The sequence below is a fragment of the Chrysochloris asiatica genome, unplaced genomic scaffold (assembly GCF_000296735.1).
Source record: "Chrysochloris asiatica unplaced genomic scaffold, ChrAsi1.0 scaffold00132, whole genome shotgun sequence".
Classification (NCBI taxonomy): domain Eukaryota; kingdom Metazoa; phylum Chordata; class Mammalia; order Afrosoricida; family Chrysochloridae; genus Chrysochloris; species Chrysochloris asiatica.
In genome coordinates this window covers 1040938-1057707 of record NW_006408650.1, presented here as the reverse complement: position 1 = coordinate 1057707, position 16770 = coordinate 1040938, and the positions used below count along the sequence as shown (strand labels likewise).

Sequence of the window (16770 nt, the reverse complement as noted above, 5' to 3'; positions counted from 1 at the left end):
TCTTTGCTCTTTAACACTTTAAAAAGGTCTCGTGCAGCAGATTTGCCTAATGCATTATGTCGTTTGATTACTTGACTGCTGCTTCCATGAGTGTTGATAGTTGATCCAAGAAAAACGAAGTCCTTGACAACTTCAATCTTTTCTCCATTAATAAGAATGTTGTTTATTGGTCCAGTGGTGAGGTTTTCTTTACATTGAGATGCAATCCATATCGAAGACTGGGCTCTTTGATCTTCATCAGTAAGTATTTTAAGTCCTCTTCGCTTTCAGCAAGCAAGGTTGTATCATCTGCGTATCGCAGGTCCAATCCTGATGCCACATTTTTCTTCATAGAACCCAGCTTCTGGGATTATTTGCTCAGCATACAGGTTGAATAAATATGGTGAAAGAATACAACCCTGTTGCACACCTTTCTTAATTTTAAACCATTCAGTGTTCCCATATTCTATTCGAACAACTGTCTCTTGGTCCAGGTACAGATTTCTCATGAGCACAATTAAGTGTTCCGGAATACTCATACTTCACGATGTTGTCCATAGCTTATCATGATCCACACAATTGAAAGCCTTTGCGTAGTCAATAAAGTACAGGTAAACATCTTTCTGATATTCTCTGCTTTCAGCCAAGATCCATCGGACATCAGCAATGATATCCCTCGTTCCACGGCCTCTTCTGAATCCGGCTTGAACCTCTGGAAGTTCTCTGTCAATGTAGCCGTTTCTGTATTACCTTGAGCAAAACTTTACTCACATGGGATATCAAGGATTTTGTCCTATGATTTCTTCATTCCATTGGGTCACCTCTCTTTGGAATGGGCACAAATAAGAAAATCTTCCAATCAGTCGGCCAGATAGTTGTCTTCCAAATTTTTTGGCAGAGATGAGTGAGTGTCTCCTGTGCTGCCTGACTTTCTTGAAAGATTTCAATTTTTATTCCATCAATTCTTGGTGCCTTGTTCTTTGCCAATTTCTTCAATGCACCTTGGACTTCCTCCTTCAGTATCATTAGCTCTTGATCATATGCTACCTCTTGAAATGGTTGAGTATCAACCATTTCCTTTTGGCACAGTGACTCTGTGTATTCCTTCCATCTTCCTTTGATGTTTTCTGCATCATTCAGTAATTTGTCCAGAGAATCCTTCAATATGAACGAAAGTCGAGGCTTGGATTTTTTTCAGTTCTCGCAGCTTGAGAAATGCTGAGCGTGTTCTTCCCTTTTGGTTTTCTGACTTCAGATCTTTACACATTTCTTTGTAATATTTAACTTTATCTTCTCGAACCGACCTTTGAAATTTTCTGTACCTTCTCATTTCTTCCATTTGCTTTAGCACCTTTATGCTGGAGAGCAAGTTTCAGTGTCTTTTCTGACATCCATTTTGATCTTTTCCTTCTTTCTTATCTTCTTAATGTCTTCTTGCTCTCTTCCTGTATGATGTTCTTGATGACATCCCACAACTCTTCTAGTCTTCAATCATTAGTGTTTAATGTATCAAATCTGTTCTTCAGATGATCTCTAAATTCAGGTGGGATTTATTTAAGGTCATGTTTTGGCTCTCATGGACTTGTTTTCATTTTCTTCAGCTTCAGTTTGAATTTGCATATGAAAAGTTGATGGTCTGTTCCACAATCTGCCCCTGGCCTTATTTTGACTGATGATATGGAGCTTTTCCATTGTCTTTTTCCTCAGATGTAGTCAATTTGATTTCTGTGTATTCCATCTGGTGAGGTCCATGTGTATAATCGTCTCTTATGCTGTCTAAAGAAGGTATGTGAAATGAACAAATCATTGATTTTTGCAGAATTCTATCAGGTGAAGACACCCTCTTGCTGTGGACACGTGGATGAAACTTGGAATGTGGAGTTGAAGCCAGACATAAAGGCCACCAAGGCATGACAGGCAAACCCACAGAGACAGCAGGGTCGACCAAGGGCTTCCAAACGATAATCCCTGAACTGCAAACCACAAGGTCTGTGGTTCAAGCCCACCAGCCACTCCGTGGGAGAAAGATGAGGCTTTCTGCTTCCACGAAGATTAAAGGCTCAGAAACCCTAAACAGGGTCACTAGGAGTCAGAAGCGACTTGACGACAAACCAACAACAGGCCAGGGGACTGGAGGGAAATGGGAAGTAACAGTGTCTTATGGGGTGACAGAATGCCCTTGTGGGATACACACTCATACACATACTCGCACACACCACATGTACAAACGTGGCACACCCTCCTTCACACACACTCGTACACACATGGCACACACACACCATATGTGCACACACGCTCATGTGCATATACATGGCACATGCTCCGACACCACCACACTTGGCAGATGGCACACACACACACACACACACACACACTCTAGTGTGAACCACACACACAGCTTATGGCATACACAACACACACATTCACACACACACACACAATCAGCTGACCTACACAACACCCTGCGAGACAGGTTCTGTGGTGTACCCACGATCACCAGGACCCCTCACAGCCGGCTCCAAGCCTATGAACAGCCAGGCAGCGACACTGCTGTATGCTGGCCTGCAGGACACGAGCTTCAACAGGGACAGCCTTACCTTTTGTCGGAGCCTTGAGACCAGGCGGTCCAGCAGACGGACTCTGCCCGCGAGCTTCTTGCATGCCAGCACGCTGGGAGCCACCTCGGCCTGCGGATGGTCCCCTGCAGAGAAGTGACCTTCAGACCCCAGAGACCACAGCGAGGCCTACATGGGCTCACCACCCTCTCTCTAGGGTCTCTAGGCTACGCTAGCCTCCCCTCAGACAGGTGGTCTACTTGAAGACTAGGACGGAGACTCTACGTAACCCTGGGTCAGAGGAGAACTCACCACGCAGAGTGGACAGTCAGGAATAATCACACTGCCTCTCCCAGCGTGACTCCTGAGGGGAGGGGAGCTGTAGGATCAGCCCTGGGCTGCTGACCACAATGTCGGCGGTTCCAAGCCACCAGCCGCTCCTTGGAAACCCAATCCAGGGTCGCTAGGAGTTGGAATTGGCTCCGCGGCACCTAACAACAACTACATCACAACTGAGGGAACCCATTGCTAGCTGCCCTTCCGGGGGTGCCACCGGCTTCCGGTGCTTACTTTGGAAAAGAAGAAAGGCTGAAAAATCAGTGAAATGTTTTTCTCAGAAACTTAGAAAAGGAATAACCAAATTAACTCAAAGTTGGAGGAAAAGAATAAAGTAGATGATCAACAGAACCAAGAAGTTATTTTTTGAAAAAAAATTTAAAAACATCAATCAATCCCTGGTAAGACTAAGCAAGAGAAAGGGGTGTGGTCAGCAACGCCCCCCCCCCGAGGAAAAGCAGAGAAAGGGAGGACGGAGATCAGGAAGGAAGGAAAGGGGGCGTTGTCTCAGCTCCTGGTAGTTGTTAGCGGTGTTGGCATTGTGGTGGTGGTGGTTGGTAGTGTGGTTGTGGTGGTGGTGGAGGTGCTACTGTAGGTGAGAAGTGCCGCTGACCCTGCTGAGGGTTTTTGAGGCTGAAAACTTTTATAGGAACAGAAAGCCTCATCTTTCTCCCACCGAGTGGTCAGTGGGCTCAAACCGCTGACCTTGTTCACAGTCCAGTGCTTATCCTACAGAGCTACTATGCTCCCATCAGGGCCTACACACATTTTAAAGATCATGGGAGGATACTATAAACAACCTAATGCCAAGGATTTTTAAATATTAAATGGACACTTTCCTAGTGAAATAGGACATAAAAATGGACACACATTCACAATCTGGATAGTCCTATAATATGAAAAACCTGAGTTCACCATTTTAAACCTTTCCAGAAGGAAGGACGGAGGTCCAGGAGACTTCAAAGCTGTAGTCTACCAACTGTTTAAGGAAAAATGGACAGAAATAGGGTACAAACTCTTCCAGGAAAATGGTGACCACCTCCCATCACAAATGAGGCCAGAACACGCCTGATTCCATATCGGACACAGACATCATGAGAGGAAAATTACAGGCCGATCTTCCTCAAGAACTTGTCATTGTTGTTGTTAAGTGCTGTCAAGTCGGTTCCGACCCATAGCGACCCTGTATAGGGTTCCCAAGAAGCGGCTGGTGAGCTTGAACCACCAACCTTAGGCTTTGCCAAGTTTGCAGTCTAGCGCGTTAACCCACAGCACCACACCAGGACTCCCCTCAAGAACTAGATACAGTAATTCTAAGTAAAACAGTAACAATCCAAATCCTACAATATATAAAAATAAGAACGTATTACATGTTGTGTTTACGCCAGAAATGCAAGGTGGTTAACAATCAAAAGCTAATTTACATTTCTGGTTCTGGACAAGACGGGGTGTGAGCATTCCGCCCCATTTCTCCCGCAGGTGGTGGTGGTGACGTGCTGTTGAGTCAATTCCGAGTCACAGCAGCCCCGGACAGGGTTTCTGAGGAGCGGCGGGTGGGTTTGAACTGCTGACCTGGCAGTTAGCAGTCCAGTGCTCATCCTCCAGTGCAGCACCAGGACCCTAATAATAATAATAACTGTTGGTGTTGTTGCTAAGAGCTGCCGAGTCATTTCTGACTCATACTGACCCTGTATAGGATTTCTGAGGAGTGGCTGGTGGGTTTGAACCACCCACCTTATGGAGATGGTAGACTGACTAGGGGTCTTGGGATTCCAGGGTCCACCTGAGAGTGTGCTGCGTGTCCTGTCCTATTTAGTTGCGCACACGTCCCAGCCTGGGTGCTGAAGCAGCCGGCAGCCCAGAAACACCGGGGCACACCGAGTCTGCTCTCTGGAGCTGAAGGACCAGGCGGGCTGGGACGCACTTGCCCAGCAGACGGGCTCTCACCAGTGCTGGGCTGGGCTTCAGCAGAGCACAACGACATCTTTGGAGGATCTAACGCATCTTGCAATTGCTCTTCCAGGGTCTTAAATTTATGCTTTAGACTTCGTATTTCTTCTTTAAGGACCAGAACGTAATCTGCCAAAAACAAACAACACAAAAGAGCATGCACACGAACTCACAGGTGCACATGTGCACCTCCAGGCTCCGCCTTCACCAGCTCGCGGGTGCTGCTGGCTCACACCTGCCCTGTCCCCCTCCTGGCCCTCACAGCTGCTTCTGGCCACCATGCCCCAAAGTCATGAGCAAGTCTTAGCCCTGCATCTGTGACCAGACCCTGTTGGAACAAGAGGGGCTTGCTCTTGGTATGGTATTAAACTCAAGCCAGAGTTGGGTGGTCCTGAACCTATCCTAAGAGGTGTCTGATCAAAAGAGCAGAGGAGACCGAGACCCAGGGGGAAGAGAGATGCCAGGTGAGGACTGTCTATGACCAAAGGAGCATCCAGGGCTACTGACAAGGAGGGCCCTAACTCAGAGTGCTAACCTACAAAACCAAGCAGCAGCAAACCCCTGTCCTTCGAAGCCGCCCACAAGTGGACGCTTTGTTAAGACCTCAGGAGAGCACACAGCCTGAAACATGTTCCCTCCCTCAAACACCAGAGGGCGCCATTCAGAGGCCACTTGGGCCTCCAGATTCTCCAGGAAGGACCCAGTGATCAAGAGCAAATATTCCTGCTCCTCACTTACCAACCATCTTGTTACCCAACGTTTTGCATTTACAGAAGTAAAAACTCTACTATCTATTTTGTGTGCTAATGATGTGTATCTAGCAGTAACAAATACCACAGTGTGAAGCGAGGGTACCATTGGCTGTGATGGTTATGTGCTAACTTGGCTGGGCCATGATTCTCTGTGGCTTGGAAGTTACATAATAATGTAGCCATCGTCCATTTCTGCTTAATGACCTGGTCTTTGGGACCTAGCCATGCCAAGAAATGAGGAGTTTTACTCAAATGCGGACAATGAGTATCCTGAGCAAACCAGGCACGGGGTGGGTGTGCCCACCTGAGCGATACCCCACGACACCTCTTTGGATGCACACAGTGACCAACAGCCCTGCTCAGGCCTGACCTCACTGTATCCACTCTTCATAATTTCCCTTATACTTATGATGCAGTTTTGTCTTCGATATAAAACTTGACTTAAAATCCCTTCTCTTAGAGGAAAAGTAGCTGCCAGGCATTGATTGATTTGTGTGACTTGGCCACCTCCCTCTCTCCCTCTCTCCGTGTCACACACACACACACACCAGGAGTGGCGGTGTCTGCTGAAGTGGTCACGTTGGTCTGGCTTGTAGTTGGGAGCTGGCCTCCGAGGTCGGCAGGAGGAGGAACTGGATCACTTAGAGTTTCCATTTGTTTCCTCATTTGAGTAATAACATTCCGCAGGCTTGTGTTCTGCTCTTGCAGCCGCTGGATTTCACTTGATGGAAAATCTTGACTTATTTCTTCTTTGTGATGCTCTGGCAGTGGCTGTCAGACAGAAAGAAAAGCAGAGTCAAGTGAGTGTGTACAAAGGGCAGAGCCAAGTGAGAGGTGCTGGGCCAGCTGGGGCCCCCATGCACAGACGGGACTTGAGCCGTGTCCTCTCAGGGCTTCGGTAAGGACCCACCAGACTCCCGCGCGCAGACCTACATGTGGAATGTCAAAGTTGGGCAGGACTGTGAAACACGACACCCAAAGCACATTCCACAAGAGGAAAAGTGGAGACCACACACTTCAGAAAAAGGGAGCCCTTCTGCTTTGCTGACTGAAAGGGCCAGCCACATTTTCACATCGTGTACCTGACAACGGGCCCGTGTTTACAATCTGTATCAAACACACTCAAAACTTAACAAAATAAACAAGAAAACAACAAAGAGTCTAACACGCCTTTTGTTATAGAAGGTAGGCATGCCAGGTACACACATGGGAAGGTGCTCACCACCAACAATCATCTGCTGTTGGGGTTCTCAGGGTGGTTCATAGCAACCCCTCACACCATGGAACCCCTCACTCCATGGAACCAATCACACCACGGAACCCCTCACACAACAGAACGAAGCGCTGCCAGGCCCAGCGTGGTCTCACAGCCATTGGTGTGTTAGAGCCCACTGGGGCAGCCACTGGGTCAGTCCATCTCCTTGGAGGCTCTTCGTCTTTTTTCACTGACCCTTCACTTTACCAAGCACCGTGGCCTTTTCCAGGGACTGGTAATTCCTGACCTAGCCAAAGGACAAGAGACAAAGTCTCTCCAGGGCGTCTTCTGAGGAGCACTCTGGCCATACCACTTCCAAGATGGATGTGTGCGTTCTTCTGACAGTCCACAGTATTTCTTCCTCATTGTCCAGCTTGCACATACATCAGAGGTGACTGAAAATGCCCTGCTTGGGTCAGGCGTGTCATAGTCCTCAGGTGACACCTTTGCTTGTTCACACTGTCCAGAGCCTTTGGCAGTGATCTGCTTCCACGGTGGATCCAAGTTCACTGAAATCCTTCACAGAAAGTCCCACTGTGCGCATCTCTAGCAGGTGCTCTGCACATCCAGGAAACCAGGCTCTGTGACCTCCATGTTGCAGATTGCTGAAGAGCCTTCCTCCAATCTTGAGTTCTTCTTCATGTACTGCTCAACATACAGAAATCAGCCCTCCTGATTTCAAACCACTCCGCATCCTCCCTGCTCTGTGTAAATCACCGCCTCTTGGTCTATGTACAGATTCCGTATAAGTATAATTCAGTGTTCGGAAATCACTACTCTTTAAAATGCTATCCATAATTTGTCATGATCACACAGCTGAATGCCTTTGCATAGGCAATAAAGCACAGGTAAACGTCTTTCTGATATTCTCTTTCAGCCAAGATCCATTGAACATCAGCAATGACACCCCTTGTTCCACGGCCTCTTCTGAATCCAGCTGGAATTTCTGGCAGCTCCCTGTCGATGTACCGCTGCAACCGTTTAATTCCTTTATGTAAACTTTTACTAGTGTGTGACATTAAAGGTATTATGCGATAATGTCCTCATTCCGTTGGATTACCTATCTTTGTTGTTGTTGTTAAGTGCCATCGAGTCGATTCAGACCCATAGAGCAGCGGGTGAGCTTGAACCACTGACCTTGCAGTTTGAATGACTTTGCAGTCTGACACATGAGCCCAGGACACCACCCCAGGGCTGGGAAGGGCACAGTCTTTTCCAGTCAGTCACCCTGGAGCTGTCTTCCAAATGTCTTGGCGTAGACAAGTATTGCCAGCATGGCACCCATTGTTGAAGTACCTCAACTCAGATTCCGTCAATTCCGGGAGCCTTGTTTTCCAACACCACCTTCAGTACACCTTAGATGGCTTCTTCAGTACCATCAGTTCTTGTCCATATGCGGCCTCCTCAAATGGCTGAAGGCGGAGTGTTCCGGAACACTTAATTGTGCTCATGAGGAATCTGTACCTGGACCAAGAGGCAGTTGTTCAAAGAGAACATGTGAACACTGATTGGTTTAAAATGGAAAAAGGTGTGCGACAAGGTTGTATTCTCTCACCATACTTATTCCACCTGTATGCTGAGCAAATAATCCGAGAAGCATCAGGATTGGAGGAAGACTCATTAACAACCTGTGATATGCAGATGATACAACCTTGCTTGCTGAAAGTGTAGAGGACTTAAAATATTTACTGATGAAGATCAAAGAGCACAGCCTTCAGTATGGATTACATCTCAATGTCAAGAAAACAAAAATCCTCACCACTGGACCAATAAACAACATTCTTATCAACAGAGAAAAGATTGAAGTTGTCAAGGACTTCATTCTTCTTGGATCAACTATCAACACTCATGGAAGCAGCAGTCACGAGATCAGACAACGTATTGCATTAGACAAATCTGCTGCACAGGAACTTTTTAAAGCGTTGAAGAGTAAAGATGTCAGCTTGAGGACTAAGGTGTATCTGACCCAAGCTATGGTATTTTCAATAACCTCATATGGAAGCAAAAGCTGGACAGTGAATAAGGAAGACCATAGAAGAACTGATGCTTTTGAGTTGTGTTGTTGGAGGAGAATATTGAAAGTGCCATGGGCTGCCAAAAGAACCAAAAGATCCATTTTGGAAGACGTGCAGCCAGAGTGCTCCTTGGAGGCCAGGGTGGCCAAATTTCGTCTCTCATACTTTGGACATGTTGTTAGGAGGGACCAGTCGCTGGAGAAGGAGCTCATGTTTGGTAAGGTGGAGGGTCAGAGAAAAAGAGAAAGACCCCCAACGAGATGGACTCAAGCGTGGCAACAATTGTGACATTGGCCCAGGCCCGGGCAGTGTTTTGTTCTGTTGTGCATAGGATTGCTATGCGTCGGTACCAACTTGATGGCACCTAACAACTACATATGGTTTAACACTGACCAGTGCTTTCTGGGACACTGACGCTGAGAAAGGCGGAGTGTGCTCTTCTCTTGTTGTTTGAAGCCCAGGTTTTGTACATTTCATTATACTTTGTCTTCTCAAAATGTCCTTTGAATTTTTCTGTTTACCTTTGTCTTCATTTCTTCCACTTTCTGTAGTTTCTCTGTGTTTAAGAGCAAGTTTCAGAGTCTCTTTTGACGTCCATTTTGGCCTTTTCTTTCTTTCCTGGCTTCTTAGTGACCGTTGCTGTCTTCATGCATGATGTCCTTAATACCATTCCACACCCAGGTGGTCTCCAGTCAGATCTATCCTTGAGGTGGTCTCTAAGTGCAGTGGGGCACACTCACGGTTCTTTGACTCATTAATCTCATCCTGGTCAGGTGCCATAGGAAAAGCAGTGGACTACAAGGTTAGGGGGTCACACTCACTCTCTGCTCCTTGGAAACCCTGTACAGGGTCGCTATGAGTTGGACCCGACTCAATGGCACATGACGACAACAATAATACTGCCATTGATCATTACAAAAATCTGAATTAAAGCCACAATGATGAGATGTCAGGGCACACTCCTAAGATGGTTTTTATTTAGAATGCAGAGTGTGGTTGATGGCACAGAGCAGCGGTGTTCTGGTGTGAATACAAAAAGGCACCACTTTGGAAACTGGTTTGACAGTTTCTCTTCAAGATAAAAATCATAACTGGCAATATGACCCAGCAATTATGCTCCAAGGTGTTTACCCAAAAGAAGTGAAAATTTATCTGCACAGAAGCCAATGGATGCAAGGTGGTTACGGCAGCTTAATCAATCATCCCCAAGAGGTGGCACTTCGGAACAGTGTAACAACGCCACAACTTCAACCCGCGGTGCCCTTCTATAGGTTCCCTAAAATGGCGAAACTTACAAGAGCAGGTAGCTTTATCTTTCCCTTGTGGAGTGATGGGTGGGTCTGAAACACTAACCCAGCAGTTAGCAGTCCAACGCCTAACCCACAGTGCCACCAAGGCTGCTCACAATGGAATACTATGCAGCAATGAAAAAGAGCAATGTACCGCATCACTACAGGCAGCAACATGGATGAGCCTCAAATGCATTGTGTAAGTGAAGCCAGACTCGCAGGAAGGTCTAGAAGAGGCAGAAGACAGTCAGATGTTCTCAGGGTTAGGACTGGGTGGTAGGAGGGGCAGGACAAGGGGGTCTGTCAGTGTGACTATGATGTCTCTATCTCCATGGAGGGGCTGCACCACTCTTTGTCTTTGTCAAAACTCCTAGAATTAGACACCAAAAACACTGCATTGAAAAATCAACAGCAATACTGGATTCCAATCCACGGACTGACCGACACCTGAGTCCACACAGATGTACGTGAACACACAGGGAGTGGAGGAAGCTCCCCGAGGGTAGAGCCCCTAAACATGGAGGGACGACAGGTTGGCCAAGTCACCATCTGGTCTGCAAAGCAGACAGCAACACAGGTAAGAAACGATAGATGCATCATCTCAAAGGGTCTCCCCACAAAACACTTCAGGATTACAAGTATTCTAAAAAGTAACTTCACACCGAGGTCCCTGATTGTCAGGCAGTCAAAGCTAACAGTACCAGACTGACAAAAATGGTCACCAGGAGAAGAACCAAGCCCACCTGGCCCCTGTCCAGCCCACCCCAACCAATGCCTGGTCTGTACCAGGACTACAGCACTGGCCTTGGTGTCCCAGGCCTGACCTGGCATCGTGAAGGCAGGGTGGATTATTTGCTCTCTGTCAAGCGCAGACAGACCACGCCTACTCTCTTCAATTAACAAGGTCTTTGACACTCAGAGTCACCTGCCCCAAACAATAGATGGGGTCATTAAACTGCCCCCAGTCCCAGGAAGGAGAATACAAGCTGTACAAAGTACCAGCCTTTTGGAGCGTATTTATACACACTCATTTCTCAATCTCACTCGGTGCCCAAGCTCAACTGCGACCCCTGTCCTCCACAGGGGGTCCCGTGAACAAAGTACAGTTGCCTGCCACCCCCTGAGGCTGCCTGAGGGTCCAGCCTGCCCACCCAGCACAAGGTCCTCCTAAAGGAACATGCATGTTCTTCAACGGCAGGCCATGGGTCAAAACCAGGACCAGACCTGGTCCCCTTCCTGACACCCTGCTTCCTAACTCGCCACAAGCTCCTTTGTACTAACCAGCAGGAAGTTAGTCCAGGCTCACACAGGAGGACATTCGACAACCGCAAGCGGTGGTGGTGGTAGTGGTAGGGGTGGTGGGGGGCATGTGTGGGAGGAAGACTGCAGAGCGAACTTGACCCCCCACCACAGGATTCTAACAGAAACAGTGGCAGGTAACTGACATGGCCAATGCTGGGAGGGTGGCTGGGTCAGTTCCGGCCAGTGTGCAACCCGTACAACCACTTGATTGTTTTGGAAGACTTCGGTGCCATGGGGAAAGATCTGTGCTAGAACACTCAGTGAAAGAAGGGTGAGCAGTGGATGCACTACCGGGAAACCTGTGAGAATGGGCACTCGGCGGCACGGCTTCGTCTCCCGGGCTCTCCGACGTGTGGTACCTTTGACAAGAGTGCAGTCCTAGCACATTTCTCCCCTAGCGGAAAGCATTTACGATTTCCCTTGGCAGGTTTCCACCGTACTCAGGTTCTGGCTTTGGCAGGTCTCACTGTCTATCCAAACAGTGCATGCAGAAGACACAGGGGAGCAGTGCAGACGCACAGACTAAACTAGACTAGAAGGACACACACCACCTCTGCGTGGGGAGGACTCTGCTGATCTCTACTTCCTTCTTTGTCAACAACACTAGCTCACATTGGCCACGTTGCCAGGTTCTGGCCTCACTGAGGGCCAGGTGTCCATGAGGCACCCAGCTCACAGAGAAGAAACCATTTTCCCAGGTGAAAGTCAAATGCAGGGCAGGTCTCCAGGTACCACCACCAGACATGAAGATCATGGTTCACATATACAACTTCCCATGGTGCCACGCTCTAGTCCCACCAGGCAGGGACCTGGGCTGTCTCCACTTCCCATGGTGCCACGCTCTAGTCCCACCTGGCAGGGACCCGGGCTGTGAGACTCTGCAGGAGGGAGCAGCCTAGGAGATGAGGGCTCTTGTGTTCCTCAGGAGGACGGTGCTGAGTAAAGCAGATTGAACAGACAATGCCTTACCAATGGTCTGGGGGTCCCACAGGCACGCAGCCTCCTTGCCCCTGGCCCCTCCTACCACAAGCCACTTCAGGACACAGAGCATCACGGGTGGGAAGCAGAGGGCAGGGGCTCCTTGAGGTGATGAGGTGCATTCACCTGTGTGCTTCTCTGTGACCCCATTAAACACAAGCCAACAGGAGAGAGAAGGCAGTCGCACGCCTAGAATGACTCCCAGTTCCCTCTTCCCCTCTCAACCTTGTGCGTCTCTGTCCTGGGACCCAGGTCATGGGACAGGCCATGGGCCGCAGCTCAGCTCCCCACAGGCAAGTGGTACCCTGTCTCCTTCTCAGGTACCTGGAGTGTGAGGAAGACGCAACAGGCTGGCCAAGAGGACATTTCTATCAACTCTCCATCAGACCAAGAGCTGCAGGGGCCAGAACTGCCTAGAGGGACCTGTGTTCACACTCTGCCATGGTGACCCTTGGTGGGGGTGTGGACAGTCAGGCTGAGCTGCCCCTCTGAGCCCTGACCGAGGCACAGGCGGGACTGGCCTGGCTCCCCACTGCTGCTGGCCTGGTGGTGCGGGCGGAGGGGAAGACAGGTGCTCTCACCTGTGCCTCCTGCTTGGGAAGGAGCCCGTGGGTCCTCAGCATGTGCACCGCCTGGTCTCTCTCGAGGGCCAAGGCCTTCAGCAGCTCCTCCTTGGCACTTAGCCTCTGCTCTGTCTCCTGCAGTTTGGCCGCAACCTGGGGGGAGGTGGGTTCCAGTCCTCTGTGGTCACAGGGAGCAGGGCTGGCCCAGGGGACGGCAGGCAGGAGGGACACCTGACACAGGCCTGGGCCAGGTGGCTGTGGCCGCAGTTTTTGGTGAGGTTTATGGTTTCAAATTTAGACATAAGTTGATGAGAGCCCAATGCCTGTCCACCTCTCCTTACTCTGGACATGAAGGCTGGGGCCTGGGAGGCTGACGCACACCCTGTATCAGCTCCTAGGACCTGCAGTAGGGTCCCGCTCAGTGTGAGGGCCGGGCTGGGGCTGGCGGCTGGGGGCTGGGGGCTGGCCCACACCTGCTCCCTGCCTGTGGTCAGTCCCTGGATCAGCTCCTCGGACCTGCAGTACTGGTCCCGCTCAGCGGAGTCACAGCGACGCTGCCAGTCCAGCTCTAACTGCACCTTCTCACGCTCCAGACTCTGCTCCCGGCCCATGGCTGCCACCAGCTGCTGCTTGTACCTGGGGGAGCCAGCTTCAGCAGGTGGGTTGCTGTCCCTCATCCCCCCCGGTCACATTCTCATGGTCACAAACCGTAACGTAAGATACTCTCAATGAAAACAGCAAGCCTCCTAGCACTACCTCCTCCCTCCCTCCCTTGCTGGGATCCGAGGCCTCAGTCTCCTGCCTCCCCGAACCTGTCACCTCCTGGCCTGCAGGTCCAATGCACAAGGGAGGCCTCCTTTGAACTCACTTCCTGTATCCCTGCTTACCCTCAGTGGATGCTCCTGAGGTTGACCTGGTAGGTTCAGCGCTGGGTCATCAGAACTAGACGGCACCAGCAGTGGGGAGACTCAGTAAGGACGCCAAGGGACAGTTACCTGTCGATGTCCTGCTGGAGCCGGGCAGACTGTGCTGTGAGCCTCAAGCCCTCTTCCTGCAGAGCGTGGACCTGCAGGTCCTTAGAGACCATCTCCTTGGACAGCTGAGCCACCTGAGCATCCCAACCAGACTTCAGAGCTGACGCCTCCTCTCGAAGTCTGCACCAGGAAGGCAGATTCGCTCACCCCATTCTGGTCACATGTCCACACACATACACAGACACACGTACACACAACACCCCCCCACAGACGTACACACACACATTCACACATCCACACACACATGTACACACATGTCCCCCCCAGACGTCCACACACACATCTACACACACGTCCACACATGCATGACTCCCTCCCCACCCCACACACGTGCACACTCTCACACGCCCTATCCTCACAGCAGTATCTCCTCCGGGGTTCAAGAGCCTGCTGGTCCCACCTGGAGGCCATGCCACTCACCGGGTGATGGCGGTATTGTGGTCTTTTGCAGCATCAGCCTGCTCCCACTCGGCCCTGCGCAGCCGCGTCTCCAGGCTCTCCGTGTGGGCCTGCAGCTCCCGCTCTCTGGCCTCCAGTGCCCGCAGCTGCTCAACGTGGGCCTCTCTCACTGAGGCCAGCACTGCATCCCTCTCCCTGGCCAGACGATCTAGCTCTTCATGCCTGGAAAACAGTGAACAAGGGGCTCCCAGGGGCTGGCCTGAGGGTCTCTGGCACCAGCTGCACTTTCTTCCATGTTCCCACCCTCCAGGGGGGTGACCTCGTGATCTGTGCAGGGATGTCCAGCCTACGTGCCCACCGCTCCTCACAGTTCTTGGTGCCAGGTGCCAGTACACTACCCAACAAATGGAGTTACACTCCACAACTGGGTGCTGGCAGGCCAGGGCTGAGCACAGGGGCCAGCCTAGGCGGGCAGTGCGTCCACCCCTCCAATCAGAGCCGCCTCTCCTGCAACGTCCCCAGCCTTTGAGTGCCCTGAGTCAAACAAGTGCCTCTAAGGAGGAAAACTTCAGTCAGTGTGGGTTGGAGTCCTGAAGCCTTCGCCGAAATGGCAACAGGGAGGAAAACACGAGCTCAGTCGTTGAGTGTGGCTTTCCCAGCGCCAGGGTCCCAGAAGCAGAGGCCGGCAGTATGACTGCTCCAGCTACTCCTCCCCCAGGGAGAAATCATTCCGCAAGTAACTTAGCACTTAGAAACAAAGTTCTATGAATCCACAGAGAAACACCAGAAGTCTACCTTTGTAAGCTCTCACAGTAACTCCAGTTACTGACAGAGGAAGTGAAGGGCAGACTTGACAAACCAGTGTCCAGACTGCTCAGGGAGCAATTCCACGGCACCCGGACCAGGGCCCCCCAACTCCTAGAGCAGCCTTGAGATCCCAGGTTATGACATGGGGCGAGTTCCCAGCAGGGAGCGCCCCCAATTCCACCCTCCTGTCCCTGCTGGGGACTGGTGATTTGAGCAGGCAAACATAGGCCGTTATAAAGGGTACCCCAAGACATTTTGTGTGGCACTATAGGATCAGCACTGGACTGCAAATCACAAGGTCAGCAGTTCAAACCCACCAGCTGCTCCTCAGAAACCCTATACAGGGTGGCTATGAGTCAGAACTGACTTGGCACTTAACAACAACAACACATTTTACTTTTTACGTAACAGTGTCTCACATTTGTTGTTGTTGAGCACCGTTGAGTGGGTTCCGACCCACAACCGTGTGGATAGGGTTTCTGAGGAGCAGCTGGTGAGCATAAACCACTGATCTTGTAGTTCAAATGGCTTTGCAGTCTGGTGCATTAACCCACAGCGCCACACCAGGACTCCATGTCTCAGGTAATAGTATGTTAATTTATGTAACACTATCTTACTTTACATAGTATGTTACATTTATGTAACAATGTTTCAGTTTATGGTGTGGTAATATTTACATAACAATGTTTCACTTTATAGTATGTGACATTTATGTAACAATGTGTCGCTTTATGGTATGTTACACTGTTTGGTACATTTAGAAACCTAGGCACTGGGAGCATGTTACTGTTCCCAGTTTACATGAACATCTTAGGTGACTGGTTTCAGAATCCTTCAACCCTGAGAGATCCATCCCTTCAGGGAGGGTGCAGGAAGCAGGAGCCGAGCTCAGGAGGGAGACCCCTGGCGGCTGGTTCACCAAGGTGCGTAAGTTACACAAGGTACACATTAAGGTGTAACTCACAGATTGAACTATATCCCCCCTAAAGATGTATCAGTTTTGCTGGGCCGTAAGGCGCTCTGGTGGCGCTGTTGGGTAAGCATTGGGCTGCTAACCACAAGGTCAGTAGTTCAAAACCACCTACTGCTGTGCAGGAAAAAAGCTGAGGCTGTCTGCTCCTGTAAAGATTTACAGCCTCAGAAACTCTATCCAGGGTCACCATGAGTCAGCATGGCTGAGTGGCAGTGAGTTTGAGAGTCGGGCTGGGCCAGGCTTCTCAGGTGGTTTGGTTGTTAGGTGATGATCGCCTATGATGTGATAAACCAGTAAGACAATTAAAGGTGGGCCATACCGCCTTTAATCCCATCACAGCAAGGGGGTTTCCTGGGGTGCGGCCTGCAACACCTTCAATTTACAAGAGTTAAAAGGAGAGGGACCACCAAGAACGAAGGGCTGGGAGTGGAGGGCGTCCTTTAAGCCTGGGGTCTCTGCATTGTTGTGAAGCTCCTCCATCCAGGGGAAGATTAATACCAGCAAGTAGGAAGAGCCTACAGATACCGAAGTGGTCAAAAATGAAACGGAACGCATCAACATCGACATCTTAGGCATTAGTGAG

The 16770-nt window shown here is 50.0% G+C and overlaps 1 protein-coding gene across 1 annotated transcript in view; it reads right to left on the bottom strand.

Annotated features, from left to right (window-relative positions):
* The window catches only part of CCDC57 (coiled-coil domain containing 57), a 64634-nt gene that overhangs the window by 23666 nt on the left and 24198 nt on the right, over positions 1 to 16770 (bottom strand). The window contains exons 7-13 of the mRNA XM_006869621.1: positions 14429 to 14629; positions 13970 to 14128; positions 13448 to 13610; positions 12993 to 13127; positions 6121 to 6343; positions 4795 to 4949; positions 2577 to 2723 (exon numbers count right to left, since the gene is read on the bottom strand). Coding sequence (XP_006869683.1) covers positions 2577 to 2723; positions 4795 to 4949; positions 6121 to 6343; positions 12993 to 13127; positions 13448 to 13610; positions 13970 to 14128; positions 14429 to 14629 — 1183 coding nt within the window. The remainder of the gene's footprint in view (positions 1 to 2576; positions 2724 to 4794; positions 4950 to 6120; positions 6344 to 12992; positions 13128 to 13447; positions 13611 to 13969; positions 14129 to 14428; positions 14630 to 16770) is intronic.